The following is a 16,055-nucleotide window of genomic DNA, read 5'->3' as shown; positions in this document are numbered from 1 at the left end:
GGAAGGCGTTGCTGGAATGGAGATGACGTCTCAAAAGTGAAGCCGGGCAGCCGCCATCTTACCATGGGCACGAAAGAACGCTAGCGAATAGCGGTGCTTATACGAAGCGCTTTCTCCCCACTTCGTGCTATTTAGGATGGTTAATTTTGCCGCACACGTATTGTTTGACGTCTTCCTTTCTGTCACTGGTTTGAGAAGAAACCATAAACGTGTTATGGTACATGACGGCACCTATACACAGCCAAAGTTTACGTTCTAGCCAGAAGCCACGAGGCTTCATTTTCCAATTAGGCTAACATTAACAATAACTGAGCAAAACGAAACGAGCTGCAAGCGGATTTTAGCGGTCACGGCCCTCTTTCAGGATAGAAAATATAGGCAAACTCTGACTTCACCTGCAGTGGTAAGAAACTGCGGGGGCTGCCACTGCAGCAATTCTCTTTTTTCAACCTCGATGGGTACGCGACGCCTCAAACGCCGCTGCCAGCTACGCTCACCACGCCGGCGCCGTGAAAATCCTGTTTACCTGCCAGGACGCTGTGCCTGGATCTCTGCAGCTGTAGTCTGGCGTGTTGCGTCGCGCGGGTATTGTTAGAACACCGGCCGAGGAGACCGAGCGCGGCGCTAAATCTTGCTGTTGCTTCAATTCCTCGCCCGTCGGGCGAAACTGCCAACTTCCTAGCAGGCTTTTCGATCCGACTCTTTTCGCATTACTTCCTCGTCTAATTAGGCGCGCGACGCAAAAGGGCGATGCCCACCATGCGACACAAGCCAGTGCTGGCGCTAAACAAGACTTGCCATGGAAAGTAAAATTCTAGGTTATCGGACATCTCGGAGGCTCGTATGACGCAGAAGAGGTTTCGGACAAGGGGACCCGTGAACCAGCGCAGACGCTGAATGCAGCTTATAGCTGAAATGAAAACGCTACAGCATCGAGAGGCGTGAACCTATATTTGAGCACATCACCTATCGCATCACTTTGCCCCTCCCCCGGTGCAGGGCAGGCAACCGAAAATAATCTCTGGTTAACCTCCCTGTCTTTCCTTTGCCCCCTCTCTCTCTCTCTCTCTCTCTCTCTCTCTCTCTGTCTCTCTGGTGCTCAGATTTTTTTCACGGAAAAAGTTTTGTTTTGCATTTGACGGATTGTAAAGCTTCATGGTGCTAAGCTCATGCAGAAACATAGTCTACCAAAATATTGACGGGACAAGCGCTGTCTATCAAACGGGCGCCTAACTAATACATGCGCAGAAAGAGAGTTCATAGGTTGCATAAAAACGAACGGATTCCAAACAAAATACGGAAACCACATCTCGCGTTCATTTCTTAGCCTGTTTCAGAGTGCGCTGGCCAATACGGCTGCAGATCCTGCGTTCCTGCTGATCCTGCGTAAACGCAAGGTTACGATGCAGTACATCCTGCCGGTCATGCAGCTGACGTCGTGGCCGACTTTTAGTATGCTGCCCCGTTTTCACGAGGCAGAGTAACTTGCTGGCGTTTTATCAACACGTTTTCTCATAAGACGGAGTTTCCTGTGGACACCCGAGAATGTTGAACTTTTGTCCCTTTCGTTATTTTGTTCATGCAACTTTCTCCCTAAAGATCCCAGGCTGGACCCGCGGCGAAACTTTTGGAGATGGCAGGCGCGAAAACTCATTACGTTCGGTTCTATCTGAGACGCCAGCGCACGTTTTATGCGTTGGGTACAACGGTGTTGGCGACCGTCCCGGTCCGCGTCTTCCGGAGTTGCGTGCACTGCAGTGGAGCGCGGTTGACGGCAGAGTGGTAGCGCGGACGACTTCTTTATTTATTTATTTTTTTGACGCAGTCAATAAGAGCCAATATCTCGAATGGGTGTCACGCTAGAGTAAATAGCCCTCCAAACAGGTGGGCCTTTTCACCGCGGTTATTATTAACAGGTCGATGAGATTCAAATACTGCTTGCATAAGCAAAGTTTATCGTGCTGGATACGCCTTTTACAGGACAAGTCCTCACGAAAGCACTTCATGCAAAAAAAAAACATAAGAAACTGTCGAACTTCGTTTGATTTTTCCATATCTAGTTTACGCTTCCAAAGTATTTGTATTTTCTTCAGTGAAGATAATTTAGTGTAATCACTACGTTTATAGATATCGCTAAGTTAAATTCCACATTTTTATCTAACCAAACTTAGTGGTTATCAGCGTTACGAATACTTCATTTTGGATAGCTCATAAGTAATTATCACAGTGAACTAGGGATATTTCCCGCATGAACCTAGTGTCGTGTTGTTCGGAAATAGGGCCGAGCTGTTTGCTCAGGCCTTCAGCGTCGTATAACCAAGTCTCCCCGCGAGTCCCGAAACTGTCCTTTTCACCACCCCGCCAGCTTCAGCACAAACTGCACGTAATTATTTGGAAGGAAGTACCACGATGGTTGTTTGCTCTGTCAACAGCTGCGTTGCCGGGGGAACCTTCAGCTTTCTGCGTTCCGACCTCCGTTCGCTCCGTTGAGTACATCATTTGCTCGTCGCTTTGGCAGTCGTCTGTTCGGCCTCATATGCGGGACGCAGACGACAGCAGACGACACGCGACCGCCGCTGTACGTATTCCACCGAAAGCTGGTGTGACGGGGAAGGACCACCAAGTAGTAGCACCCGTTAGCGTGTAACTCGGTTGCCTCGTCTATCCAGTCCCCTCTATATGTAGTTGTATTCTTCGGCCATCTCTCGATGTTGCGAAGTCGATTGATTCGGGCAGGTTTGCGTCACGCAGCACCCTGTAATGAGCTCGATGTGTCAGTTACACCACCGCGCCAAACTTCGGGCCTCGCCTTTATGCGCCTTCCCCAAAACGCGTCGCGCATGTCACGGGTGCAGACGGTTCCCGGTGCGTTCGTCTGTGCAACGGGCGACGATGTACTCGCCTCGAAAGCATTATAATACTGAGACGCCACACCAAACGACTTCATTCCTATGGAACCTCCGGTCCCCGTATTAGCGCCGTACTAACAATGGGTACAGTACGATCGCCTTAAAGGAAACACCTTGATGGCTATAAAGATATTAAAACAAGCATATCGGCCATACCGACGAAAAAAGGTTAATATGACGATTTAGGCAGACGTCATTGAATTAAAAAGCAGTATGCGTGCCAGCATGCCGTACTTTGGTATTAATCGCCGCGACAGAGCACTCACTGCTCGTTCACTTTCAACGTGGACCACGAGTCACCAGCGGCGAGTAATACCCCTGTCACACAGGACATTTTAATGTCATTCAAATCGAATGGCATTAGCATTGAATGATATTATTCGGTTGCTACGCGGCAATGTTTAGTACCATTGGAATCGAATGACTTCCGCAATCGAATGAGTTCGAGAAACTCATTCGGCTTCGCCACTTGAAGGGAATGTATACTCTCTCCCCGGAGACGAGGCAAAATAGGACATTGAACGTTCGTAATTTGAGAAGCATTCATGTAAAGGGGTAATTAATTTTGCATGGCTTAAGGCCTCTGTGAGTTTAACTAGGCGGAAATCTGCACGGCAGGCTGTCACAAAACGTTTTTAATCTCCGCCTCAGTGGTGTCGGGCGGCCGTCGCTTTACTAGCCGGCCGTACTGTAACTAATCGGGCACCTGTGTTCACATGTTTTCGGCGTCTCGAATGGCATCTGCATCTATCTGACAATCGTGCCTCTTCCTGTGATTAGTACACTTTGCTCGCAATGCAAAACACACATCAACTAACCGCTCCACCTACTGCAACTGAGCGTCGTCGTTCAGCGCTGCCACGTCAGTCATATTGTTTGTCTTCAATTTATTGGTGGCAAAAAACGTGCACTTTCCAAGAATAAAATAAAGATAAGGAAAAGACGTTTCGGTCCCCGTACGGGTCCCTTGGGTGAGGTGGCGCAGCGTTCGGGTGTACATCTCGGGAAGATTACCCCGCGTCCTGTTTACCCTGTGTCTAGTTGATGTCTAGCCAATCTATTGGCTATGACTATGGCTTGTAGTGGCCAGACAGTCTGGAAGTAGAAGTTTTATAGGCGTCTTATTTCAGTGAAGCGACCCCGCATGTTTATACTAAAATAAAGAGATTTACTTTTCAGACATTCTACACATACCATGTTTTACTTTTGTCACAATTTCTTTTTGCAATGACCGCCACTGATATCACGACCAAATGACATTCATTTTTCCTGTCTAGCACCATCACGACTCAAATGGCATTCGTTGCACCGAACGTCGTTCAATCTAATGACATTATAATCTCCATTGTGACACGGGTATAAGGCACTGTGGCAATTCGAGTGCGCCGGTACAGTACGGCGACGCCGTCCGGTGTGTTACGAGAAGCGCCTAAGCTCCCACCTTCCAGCACGCCGGTGCCCGGTCAGGTGGGCAGCTGAACTAAATTAAACATAAAATAAACTCGGCTACTTTACATGCCCAAACCGCGATTTAATAACGAGGCGCCCCTTAGCGGATTATTTCTGGATTAATTTCCACCACTTGGGGTTCACTGACATGCACCTAAATCTAAGTACAGCAAGCATCATGCTTGCATTCTTCCCCCATCACTATTCGGCCACAGAGTCCGGGATCAACTCCGCAGCCTCGAGCTCAGAAGCGCAACGCCATAACCACTGGGGCTAGCACGGCAAGTCACGCCTGTAGCTGGACACATGCTAGTCAGAGATAAGAGCTAAATTTTCCGACGCAAAGTCGCAGCGTTTGCGACTGAAAAGTACTCCGTCCACCCGACAGGGTACCCGCCGTGATTGCGTAGTGGCTATGTTTGGGCTGCTAAGCACGAGGTCGCGGGAGTGAATCCCGGCCATGGCGGCAGCATATCGATGGGGGCGAAATGCGAAAGCACCCGTGTACTTAGATTTAGGTGCACGTTAAAGAGCCCCAGGCGATCTAAATTTCCAGAGTCCCGCACTACGGCGTGCCTCATAATCAGAAAGGGGTTTTGGCACGTAAAACCCCATTTTCTTTTTTTACCCGCTAGGCCATGTATTACGGTGGTGTTTTGGGCACGCGATGTTATAACGCTGGCTGCCCACAGCGTACGCTTGCGATTCCGCGTGGCGCTTCTTACAAAATATTATTAGAGCGAACTCGGACGCTTTCATCATTCGGCTGTCAAAAGAGAGAGAGAATCATTAGTATATAGACTTTTGTATTCTTAGTGTCTGTGGCTTCACACGCTCTTGCGACGTTATTCATTCCGTTTCAGCTTTCACAATCGCTAATCAGTTTTCTCAACACAGAGAGGCAGCTTGGCTCCGCGTTAGTGCGCAATCATTGCGAATCGTTGCGTTCGTAGCTCGGCGTTTACGTTGAAAGTGATCAATTTGAGAGGTCGCAAAGCCATGTGAAGTCAGATGTACGAAGTTTAGGCAAATCCCTGTACTGCGCCCGTCATTTTCACGCGGGTCGAACTGCGATACTTGCAATTCCCGTGTAGACACTAACGTCAGAGTTTCCTCCAGCAATTTTTTGCAGGAGACTCTGTGGTTTTACGCACCAACATCGCAACCAAATATCTGCAACCCGCTTTGATGATCGGTATTTCTCGATACACCATTCAATCTTTCTTTTTTTCTCTATCTCTCTCTGTTGGCTTCGTTCATTTTGCGCCGTTTGGCGCATAGAAATCTTTATACGGACGTCATCCATACGTCATCGAATACGTCATCCCCCACTAATGTTATGTTCAGTGACCTGCCTCTTGCGGGAAAAGAACTCCTCAGATTTGCTTTGCTGTGTCAGCCAGTGGCTTCTTTCAGGGAACCGCAAACCCGTGCACGTGTTGACAACCTGTCTATTGCTACTAGAATTATTCTGTATTGCGAATTAACTATGGGTCTCTAGCTTCCTGCCGTCCATGTGTAGATAGCAACGTTTACGCAGGAACAGACTTCGATTCACGATGAACAGCCCTCTACGTATGTTAAACCAACATCAAGAAAATTGAACAGGTGAACCATGTTGAGGGCTTGGCCTTCGGTCAACACGCATAATATCATCATAGATGTACTCGACTTATGAACTGTGCAACACGATCGCTAGCCCAAATCTCTTGTTGTCAGAAACTCGACTTGGTCAAATCTCTACCTCATTTGTTCCTACTTAAGGCTTAAGCATTTCAACCTAAATATAAAGAAGGCCTGGCGTCAAATAGCTTGTTTTAATATCCGACAGCATTTTTGCGCGCTTCCGCACCCACTATCCTAAATGTTGGTATCTGCCCACGAATCTGCTCTAACGCTATATAACCTATACTCCCTTAGTTCACAAAATGGCTTCACGGAGTCCCGCGCCAAGAAGCATCACAATACGTGGAACCTCTAGTTACCTGGGGTAAATATCAGACTTAATACCCTCCCACCGAAAGCACCATAGGTCAAATTACTCATGCACTCGTTAGAATCGTTCAATACTTGAAAAATTTTAGCGTACGCTGTCCACTCGCTGTCAACGGCCGTAAAATCATCTGCACAGCAGCAAAATTGTTCCGAACCGCCTCCCCCCCCCCACTCCCTCGCACATTGAGTCACAGCAAACATATATACAAAAACATGCATCGTCTCATGATGTGCCATAAAGCTGAAACGCGATTGCATTGTCATAGTTCCGCAAAAACTATTATAAAAGCTCCAGCATATTATCCGAATCTTCTAAAGAAGAAAGAAGAAAAAACAAATGTCACATAGGAAATGTGCACGCCGTATACCTCGTTTTGCATCTATTTATTTACTTTAAGTGACCTGCGGTCATCGCAACCTCTAGGATAATGTGACGGGGCAGTTTTGTGGGCGATATTTCTCATTTCTTTGTTTATTTTCTCGCGTCGGCAGCGGCGAAGGTCTCGCCTGCACGTGTTGTACGTTTATTTACACACCGCACCGCAAGGCGCGCCTTTACGAATTGTTTATGGCTCTTGCGCGTAGCGCTTCCTGTTTCCAAGCTTCGGATAGTCCTTGCCGTTTCTTTTTCTTCTTTATTTTGTTTCCACGAGTCGTTATTATACCGCTCGCCCTTTGAGCGCTTGCCGCATCTCATGAAACCAAGGAAAACCATAACTTTCATTACTTTCGTCACGACTACCGTCATGCGCATACATCTTTTTCGTTTTAGTCTTCATCCACTTTTTGCCGGTTATTGTTTGCTTTGCTTAAAGCCCAAGCCTCAGAGCTGCAGCTCTCTCGTTTATCCCTCGACACCGAAGTGTGCGGGCGACCTTGACGAGAGTTTATGAACATCTAACTTCCACCATTCTTCTTCAATGTCACTTATTTAGAGCCAGCCAGAGACACCGCGTGGAGGAGGGGGGGGAATGCTGCGAGGCTTGTTTGGTCGCGAAGAACAAGATGAGCAATACAGATCTCTGAACCAGACGGGACGGACGCCGCAGACGCGACGCCACGATCCAGAAAGCAAACGATCGCTCGAGCCTTCTTTCAAACAGCAGACGAAAAACGAAAACGAAGCACCGGCAAAATGGTGTCGGCTCGCAGCCCCACTGCGCGGCGGGAGGCAGGCGAGAGAGGCAGCAACAAAAACTAACCGGGAAGAAAATACGGTGAGGGGGTGCCTAGTAGGAAGAAGCGCAGAAGAGGGGTGCAAGAGGGTGAGGCCACTGGGGTGTTGGCCACGCCGCTATCGCGGTTAGAAACAAAAAGAAAAAGAACCGAACAAAATCGCTTCTTCTCTTCCTTTTCATTTTTTTTTTATTTGCGACGGTGCTCTTGGCTGCCTACGGGACCCCCAGCAAGAGTTGCGAAGCTGCCAAAAACGTGCCGCGCCCCTACCGACGCCTCCTGCGGCCCCCGCTGGGCCATCTCCCTCGAAAGTCGGTCAAAGGCAGGTCTCCCCGCTCGTTTACCCTCGCAAAGTCGATGAAGGAGAGAGGGTGTTCAGACTCGAGTCGGGAATGTCGCGTTCGCCGGCTGGGACGCCCCTGCGGAGAGCTCTCAGTTTAGTGTGCGCGACTGATTGTAGGTGCAAGCCCGCCCTCCCTTGCCACCTTTCGAGCCGCGTGTTAGTGAGGCAGTGGTGCTCGCCGCGTCAGTCCTATGTGCCGGATGCGCTTCGCTATTTTGACTGGCCGTCTGTTAGAACCATATCTCAGTTTTGTTCAGTAGTGAACTCGGCTGAAGTGCTTTCTCTTGGGAGCGAAGGTGGTGTCGGTTCGAAGCAAACAAGAAGACCAGTGTGCTATCGTTGCATTGGACGGAAGATACCCGTTTCCGACGAACGTGCGCCTGCTGGAAGCCTGCGCGGCTCTGGAATGATGACGTTCCTTTGTCATCGGCGAAATTGCCCGCATAAGAAGGCGTCGTTATGCGCAAGTCCCTAGCCCCGCGATACGCAACTCCAGGAAGCACCGATGTGCCTTTCCCGGTTGGAAACCATAATCACGGCTGCTGCTGCCAGCTTTAGAAGACAGCATTGTGTAAAACGTTACCTCAAGCCTTGCGGCACCTTTCAGCGGCGACGAGTGTGTGAATTGTTTCGGTAGTCTGTGTCAAATAGCAAAGTCTGCTGAAACCCTGTTGTCATGGTGAGGTGGTGAAGCTTTTGAATTTCCGAGATGTTGACTGATGCGCTAAAATGGCGAAGTTTCGCTATAAACGTGTCGTAGACCTTCATGCGCCAGCTTAAAATACAAAGGGAAACCTGGAAAAGCTCGCCTCGTTTTAGACGTGCACTGACAACTGCTGTTAGGGCCCTAACAACAGACCCGCTTCGAAATGTCAAAGGTTGTGTTGTCCGCAGCCTCTCCGCGGTGACGCCTAAGCTGTTCGAGCGGCCTCGACTGGGCAATCTTGACACCGTTTTCAAAGCTACATAGCTCTGTGCTCGGAACACACAGTCGCCAGCCAAGGTAACGTGCTCCACTACGAACATTAGAGAGGTCGTCGTCTGCTAGCGCGGCGCGCGCGGCTTGCGACCTCCAGCATGGCTGCTCCGGCGACCCAGTGTCTGGACCGGAGTTGCGCAGCGGTCTGAAAGCGTCTAGCGGAGGCGCGGTCTGCGCTGCTACGTCGTGCGTGTGTGCGTGTGTGTGTGGCTGAGACTGTTCGTAGAGCGGTTCGGGTGAATCATTCGGTGAATAAGTCCGGTGCGGTAGTCACCACCATTTGTGCTTCTTTGAAGAGACAACATCGTCGTCTGTTCCCGTTCTTCCAAGTGCGTCGTCTGCGCTCGCCTGCAGCAGACGACACGAAGCGTGCAACATGTCGGCTGTGGAAGTGCTCACGCGATACCTGAAGCGCAACTCGCGTCGCCTGTCTCGAGAAAACAGCCGAGAGTCCGCGTCACTTCTGTCGGAATACAACGATCAAATTCGATCCTTTGTCAAGATAGGTAAGTGTCGGGCCTCTTAGTTCCGTTAAAAATATTATTTTTTTTTATTTTGCTTTGTTTGAGCTAGCGTGGATTGAGTGGTACTGAGAAAAAGGGATCACGTCAAGAGAACACACCGACCAAAAATAAAACGTGTTTACTCTTTTTCGTTTTTCTCGCGTTTATGTCGCGTGAAAGTTTCACATAGAGGTAACTAATATGAAGGTGTAACTCTAATATTAAACTAATCACCGACTCCTCAATAAGCTGTTCAGGAAAAGCTTGGTAATAATAAATGAATTGTTTGTGAAAAAAATCCTGCGGAAGTTAATGCATAAAGTTTTGTGCAGAAACGTTTGTCATTATTATTTTTTGTATGAGAGTGACATCTGTAAAGTTGGTTACTGCCCTAACCAAAAATAGGTATACAGAGGTGAACTTTCCTTCTTTTGTTTTGTATATTGTTGGGAGGGGGGGCAGGGTTAAGTTAACGTGGCTTTGCAACTTTACCCCTGATTAAGTCTCCTGACGGAACGACGTCAATCGCACCAAAACAAAGGATAACCAATTCCATACACATTTCTTCGCTACTAAAGCCGGTACAAACAAAAACGTCGACAAAAATCGATATTGAACGCTCTCATCATGACGCTTTAATTCACTGATATTTTAAATTAACACATTACTCTAGCATCCTAAATACTCTTAAGTGTCGGTTATTCCAAAGCAAATAATGTGCAAGATTACTACAATTACCTAAGCTTGTGTTTGTGCAGCCCATCCCCATGTCGCCGTGTAATGAACCTTTCACATACTATGACAAACTAAGCTTGAAATACTCAACTCTCTCTAAAATGTATCCATGAAGTATAAGATCCCTTTTTGCCCTGCGTAGAGATTGTAGTTACAGCAAAAAATGCGCGACACCTAATTGTTTCCCACAATTAAAGCAGTGACGCAACGAACGGCGTCGCATTTTCTTGGCTGTCTGTTACATCACTAAAAAAAAAACGCTTTAATATCTGTAGGGGTCACGGTGCTTACATTGGTAATTCTTGTTTCAACAACTACACTCGTTCATTTAGCGTATCAAGAGCTAAAGAAAGATAAACAAGGAAAATCTTACGAGAACTCCATAAAAACACTGACTAAACTTTTTTCAGAACATTTTTTGCGGCGACGTGCGTTAACAAAGACCAATATTTATTACAACTAGATTATTATAGGCCTCTTCGTACAGGACATGCAAACAACGTTAGAAAATTTAGATGTAGAACGGCGTTGTTTCGAACGTCCTTCTTCCCACGTTGATAATGTTGCCCGGTGCTCTTCGAGCGACTGCGCCAAACGATGGGCTTACTGCATCCTTTTACATATCTTTTTATGAATTTGTTTCAATTATCAGTGACGACATTTTCTTCACATCGTGTTTGGTTACACTCTCCATGTTTACCCTGTGTAATTTTATGGCTAGTTTCTCTCTCCCTGCACTGTGTTTCTTGGTTTGTATTGTTATTTCCCCACCACTGCAATGTCGATTGGCGCTGTGGGCCACGAAATTTTAATTAAAATGTGAATAATTATTTCTCGTAAGATATTGTCATATTTAGACCCCTTTCTCGGTAGCATTACCCTCATTGTGAATCAAATATTAGAACATAACCAGAAAGGCCTCCTGCAGCGCAGATTACCTTGTAGAAACTCTTCAAATATTTTGCGAACACTTTAAACCGGGCGGCCGACTCGTGACCTGGTTTATGTGGGAGAGATTGAAAGGTCAGTATGTGAACCACGGCTAAAACCACAAAGCGCCTCGTTCGCATGGAATCTTTGCCTCTGGCCGACGGACTTCAGCAGCAAGACATCCAACTTCAGGATTGGCTGGAATTTGCTCTTGCGAGCAAGTGTAGTGTAAGAATTTTTGTGTGTGTGTGTGTGTGTGTGCGTGTGTGCGTGTGTGCGTGTGTGTGTGTGTGTGTGTGTGTGTGTGTGTGTGTGTGTGTGTGTGTGTGTGTGTGTGTGTGTGTGTGTGTGTGTGTGTGTGTGTGTGTGTGTGTGTGTGTGTGTGTGTGTGTGTGTGTGTGTGTGTGTGTGTGTGTGTGTGTGTGTGTGTGTGTGTGTGTATGTGTGTGTGTGTGTGACTAAAAAATGCGAAAATATAGCTAGGGATGGAGAGGGCAGGCATGCAACCACAGTCCAGGATCACGTGATGAGGCTTTTCCTTTATCTTTCTTTAGCCTAGGGGACTGGTTTAACGCCTCAGAAGTCCTAAGGTACCACCTTACCACCTGAACCCCCCCCCCCCACACACACACCCTTTTCCCGTTTACGCACATCTCAATATTGCCTTAACCAAAACAAAATTTGCAGAGCTCAGAAACAAATGCATGGTGACTAAATACTAGAAGAAAACCAATTAGACGTTACAAATATATGTACCTATACAAATGGTCTACATATGAAAGCATCATGGATATGAAAAGAACACAATACACAACTTTGTACTGCTAAAACAAGAACGTGAAAACAAAGGCAACGGATGTATGACGGAAGAAGCAGTAAAAATATTAGGAAGTTAGCTTTGGGTTGTTAACAAAAACACTTGCATTTTCTTGTTAAAGGCTTCAGAGATAAGCATTGAGTGAATCAGCTCTTGGGACTGTCCCCAAAAGTTAATTTTTAAAAACAAGCGGTTGTTGCTCCTAATGAGTTTGTTGACCAATAACTACGATAAGAAGCGCACGTAATTTTTACACAATAAAAGCTTCATTGTAGGTATGGATCGTGCGCATGACATTTACCTTTTGATTCAGAAGCAGTCACTTGCGTCAATATTTTTCTCCTGTTGCATTTAGTGTACTTACGGTGCACATATGGTGCTTGCGATATATTGAGCTTTGTGTATTTATGATCAGGTCAACTTATTATGTGTTTCTTACCTTTGCGATGCTGTGTAACTTGCTATGTGCACCTGTGTTTGTTACCTGAAAAGCTATAGCCGGCACTGTCTTCGTGCCAGCATTGGTATGACAGCTAACACTCATCAACTCTGCAAAAACATTCGGTGCTGATAAGTGTTAACTAGAACACCATTATTCCACATACGTCGATGCGTGAAAGACGTAACAACCCTCTCCCCCCCTTTCAAAAACAATTTGGTCGTTCATTCTCTATTAACTCTCCCATTTATAATCACTTAAAATCCAAGCTGAAACATCAGGAATAATCGATTTCACTTCAGTGTTTTCATATCTTACATCATGAGTATTAATTAAAATAGACCATACTCGGAGTCAGCGCTTCTTACATATATTCGAGCATTCACACATCGCACATATTCAAAAACTCTCCATTTCTATCTGTCTAACTTTCTGGCGATGCTCTTTAGTTCTATTGCCATCGATATCACCATGCGCGTCTATGAAAATGTTAATTTAGTTCCCCACTGCTTATTATCATCGAATAGTGTATGTGCTACCCGCCTCAAGCTTAACGGACTTTTACGAGAAAATCGACTGCCTTGAGACGCACGAAGCGAGGCTCTCGTAACTGTCCACGGATAAATTAGGGAATTCAGACATGACGGATTGAACGAACGAACACATAGACGCTACATTCCTTTCTCGTAAATATATGACAGCAATCTAGCGAAGAAGCTTCGACGATAGTAACGTTGTTGAGTCGTTGCGGTGGCCTCCCTCGCCATGCGAGTGGGGGCTATAATATTATAGATGGGCATTCGTACAAGCGCCAGAGTGTGCTTTCTTTTTCTATGTACGCAGAGATATCAAGAAAACAAATAAACCATTGGCAGAAATAAGAAATAATGGCTATCTGCAGTGCGTTGGAGAATTCGGATGAGTTCCGAATTTCCATTTTCAATACCCACCTTTTGTGTGTGCTTATGCCAGAGAAAAATTCTACATGACGACGGGTTGACAGGGATTAATAGGAACCATCTCTCACGGGACTAAAGTTAGAAAATGCGTTCTGAATGGAAAAACGAACATACATAATCCCGTATCAAGAAAACAAACGCTTTAATCCGTTTACACATTTTATATTTATTTATATCGAATTATCTCTTTTCTTCTTTCTTTTCTTTCTTTTTTGTTCTTGTCCTTTTCCTCTCTGCATGAGAAGGGTCGTGACAGACGTGGACTATTGGCACTTTCTCATTTCTACGAAGTTTGGTAGTCGTCCATACTCTTCTCCAAAAAAAAAAATGAGAAAGTACATCTTCGTTCTTTCTTTTTTCTTGCACTTTCTTCTCCACCGTGGTACGTCCTGGATATTGCGGTTAAAACGCCTCACTCAACGCTGCAGTGAATATATGCACGACATTCGCACATCAAGCTTTCTTTTTTTCTAACTATTTCGTCGACTAGGCATATTGACTAAATTTCCGGCGCCTCGGGCTTCATTATTTCTTTTCATCTCCCCTCGCCCGCCTCAACTCGTTCGCTATAGAAAAACGTCGACAAGAATAAAAATAAGTTGGGTGATGGAAGTGTTCTGAAAGAGACGACGGGACGTCCAATGAAGGTCCAAAATGAAGATTGAGAGAAGTCGAACAACGTCACGAGATGAAAGAGCTGGAACACCTGAGCTGTACTCTGCTTACGAGTTGCGCCCAATACCACCTCTACAAATTACATTCGGGCTGCAATGGAAGAAAAATCTGCAGCGCTTGTGTCTCGTCCTTGGTACTTTGTGTTGCATGTGTTTGCGCTGTTACAATTTTTATGTCAGGTCCGACGCACGTTTTGCAATCTATGTGAAGTTAACACTTCGTGAAGCTCTCAATTAAACACTCTAAAAGTGTTCCTGGCATTGCGTTTAGCAGCATAGCGATTGAATGCCTGCCCGTCCTGGTAACCGAGCAGCTATGGCACTGCCTTGCTCGGCTCGAAATCACGTGGGTTCGATCCTGGTTGCGGCATCTGCATACCGATGGGGGAGGCAGAATGCAAAAAAAAACAAGAACGCGTGTGTACCGTGCATTGGGTGCACATTACGAAACCCCAGGTGGTCCAAATTACTCTAGAACGGGCTTGCTTGCTTGCTGTTCTTGGTCCTTTCAAACAACGTGATTTGACAAGAAAATGTAGCTCTTCGCTGTTTCTGTCTAATGAGCACAAGCGTCGAAATCGGTGCGTTAAATTAAAAGTGCCGTTCTGTAGGGGAACATCACGTCCAGATTGCAAACCAGTGCCTTGACAACGGGGTACACATAGTCGTCATTCGTAATGCGATTTCTCAAAAAGATGTTTAGCGTACTACGAAGCTTCATTCGGAAAAATTTTTTGCAGGCGCACTGTACCTTATGTCCCAAGCGTCATCATGGACTTTTAATTAAAGGTACCCAGTAGTGCGTCTGTATAACTCCTGTCTCCTTTTTGTTCTGACACAGTAAGTAGAGATGAGCAGTATACAACGTACGAGTCCAAACTGGAACACGCTAGCGAAAGAAAAGGTAATATAATATAATTTAATCTTCCTCACAACGAGTTCCATTTCCGGCACCGACCTTCTTTACAAACATTAGAAAGCACTATTTTCTTCTCCCACACAACCATAAATCTTAGAAGCGGGCATTGTTTGCCGACGGCGATGAAATGGGACTCGGATTACGAAGAAGAAGAAAAATGGACCAGCTCAGTTCCAAGAATCTCATAAACAAATGCCCGGGTAGTGTTTGAGCCCAGAAAATAGAATCCACACTGCGAGAGTATGAATAATGACGCTTCTTTTTTGTGTGAGTCCTTATGACAAGATTAGGAACCCAGTGCGTGTCTCTATTGTAAAGCGTCCCCATTGCGAGAAAGAAAAAGTTAATATTAATAAGGTAAGCTCACGCGTACGTCATAACATGCGATTTCTACAGCCGAAGAAATGCTGCGTGTAACAAAGGTATGCACACGGGTTTTGATGCAGCGAATTGCAATGTAAGAGAAAATTATCTGGTAGGCTAGTTCTGAGCAGTGGCATATAACAAAAATTTAATTACGGTGTTTTACGTGCCAAAGCCACCATCTGATTATGAGTGACGCCGTAGTAAAGGACTTCGAATTATTTTGGACCAGCCGCGATTCTTTAACGTGCACATAAATATGAGCACATGCATACAACGGGTGCAAATCATTTTGAACTGGATTGCGCGAAGATGCGGACAAATTTTTCTAATTACTCTAAACTAATAACTAAGTGACATGCTACATTTTATCAATCGGAGCTGGCGAGTTCGCAAAGAATATTCACTTGCAAGGAATTCTGCAGGATGCGCCACAAGTTTCGAAACGCGTTGGTGCTACAGTTGTTTTTGTTTTTCCTCGCACTGGGCTTTAAGAACGCGTTGTGTTAGAAACGCTAGTGTAACGACAGTGCACTTCGCCTTGAGACAGCGCTTCTTTATGTTCGTCCCTCCTGCCACACGCAATTTGACAACTTGAGTTACTATTTCGAAACACATAAGCACACGCGCCTGGTATTTGTTGTCGGGGTACTTTACCGGAAGTAAATATCCACTGTCGGCATGAAAACCTAAATGAATGCAGCATCGGCGAAAAGAAAGAACAAACAACCGCGAAGTTTGGGTTCCGTCTAGAGCAAGATCCACGGTGTGTACCAACAAGTGCTACCGTACTACAGTACTAACACGTCAAGTACTACAAGTAATCCGTTCATTTAGGTACCGCATGTAAGAACTAAAGAAAGAG

The 16,055-nt window shown here is 46.1% G+C and overlaps 1 protein-coding gene across 5 annotated transcripts in view; it reads left to right on the top strand.

The window, feature by feature from the left end:
• Stacl (SH3 and cysteine-rich domain-containing protein) overlaps positions 1–16,055 on the top strand; it is a 351,595-nt gene that overhangs the window by 170,551 nt on the left and 164,989 nt on the right. For 4 of the 5 annotated variants that reach the window (XM_075672476.1, XM_075672474.1, XM_075672473.1 and 1 more), the window contains exon 1: positions 7,889–9,357. The exons of the other annotated variant lie outside the window; for it this stretch is intronic. In XM_075672476.1, the coding sequence (XP_075528591.1) occupies positions 9,228–9,357 (130 nt within the window). In that variant the 5' untranslated portion in view covers positions 7,889–9,227. Of the gene's footprint in view, positions 1–7,888; positions 9,358–16,055 lie in introns of those variants that run through there. 5 annotated transcript variants of the gene reach the window in all.

This window comes from Dermacentor variabilis, chromosome 10 (assembly GCF_050947875.1).
Source record: "Dermacentor variabilis isolate Ectoservices chromosome 10, ASM5094787v1, whole genome shotgun sequence".
Classification (NCBI taxonomy): domain Eukaryota; kingdom Metazoa; phylum Arthropoda; class Arachnida; order Ixodida; family Ixodidae; genus Dermacentor; species Dermacentor variabilis.
This window is presented reverse-complemented; position numbering and strand designations above follow the sequence as displayed.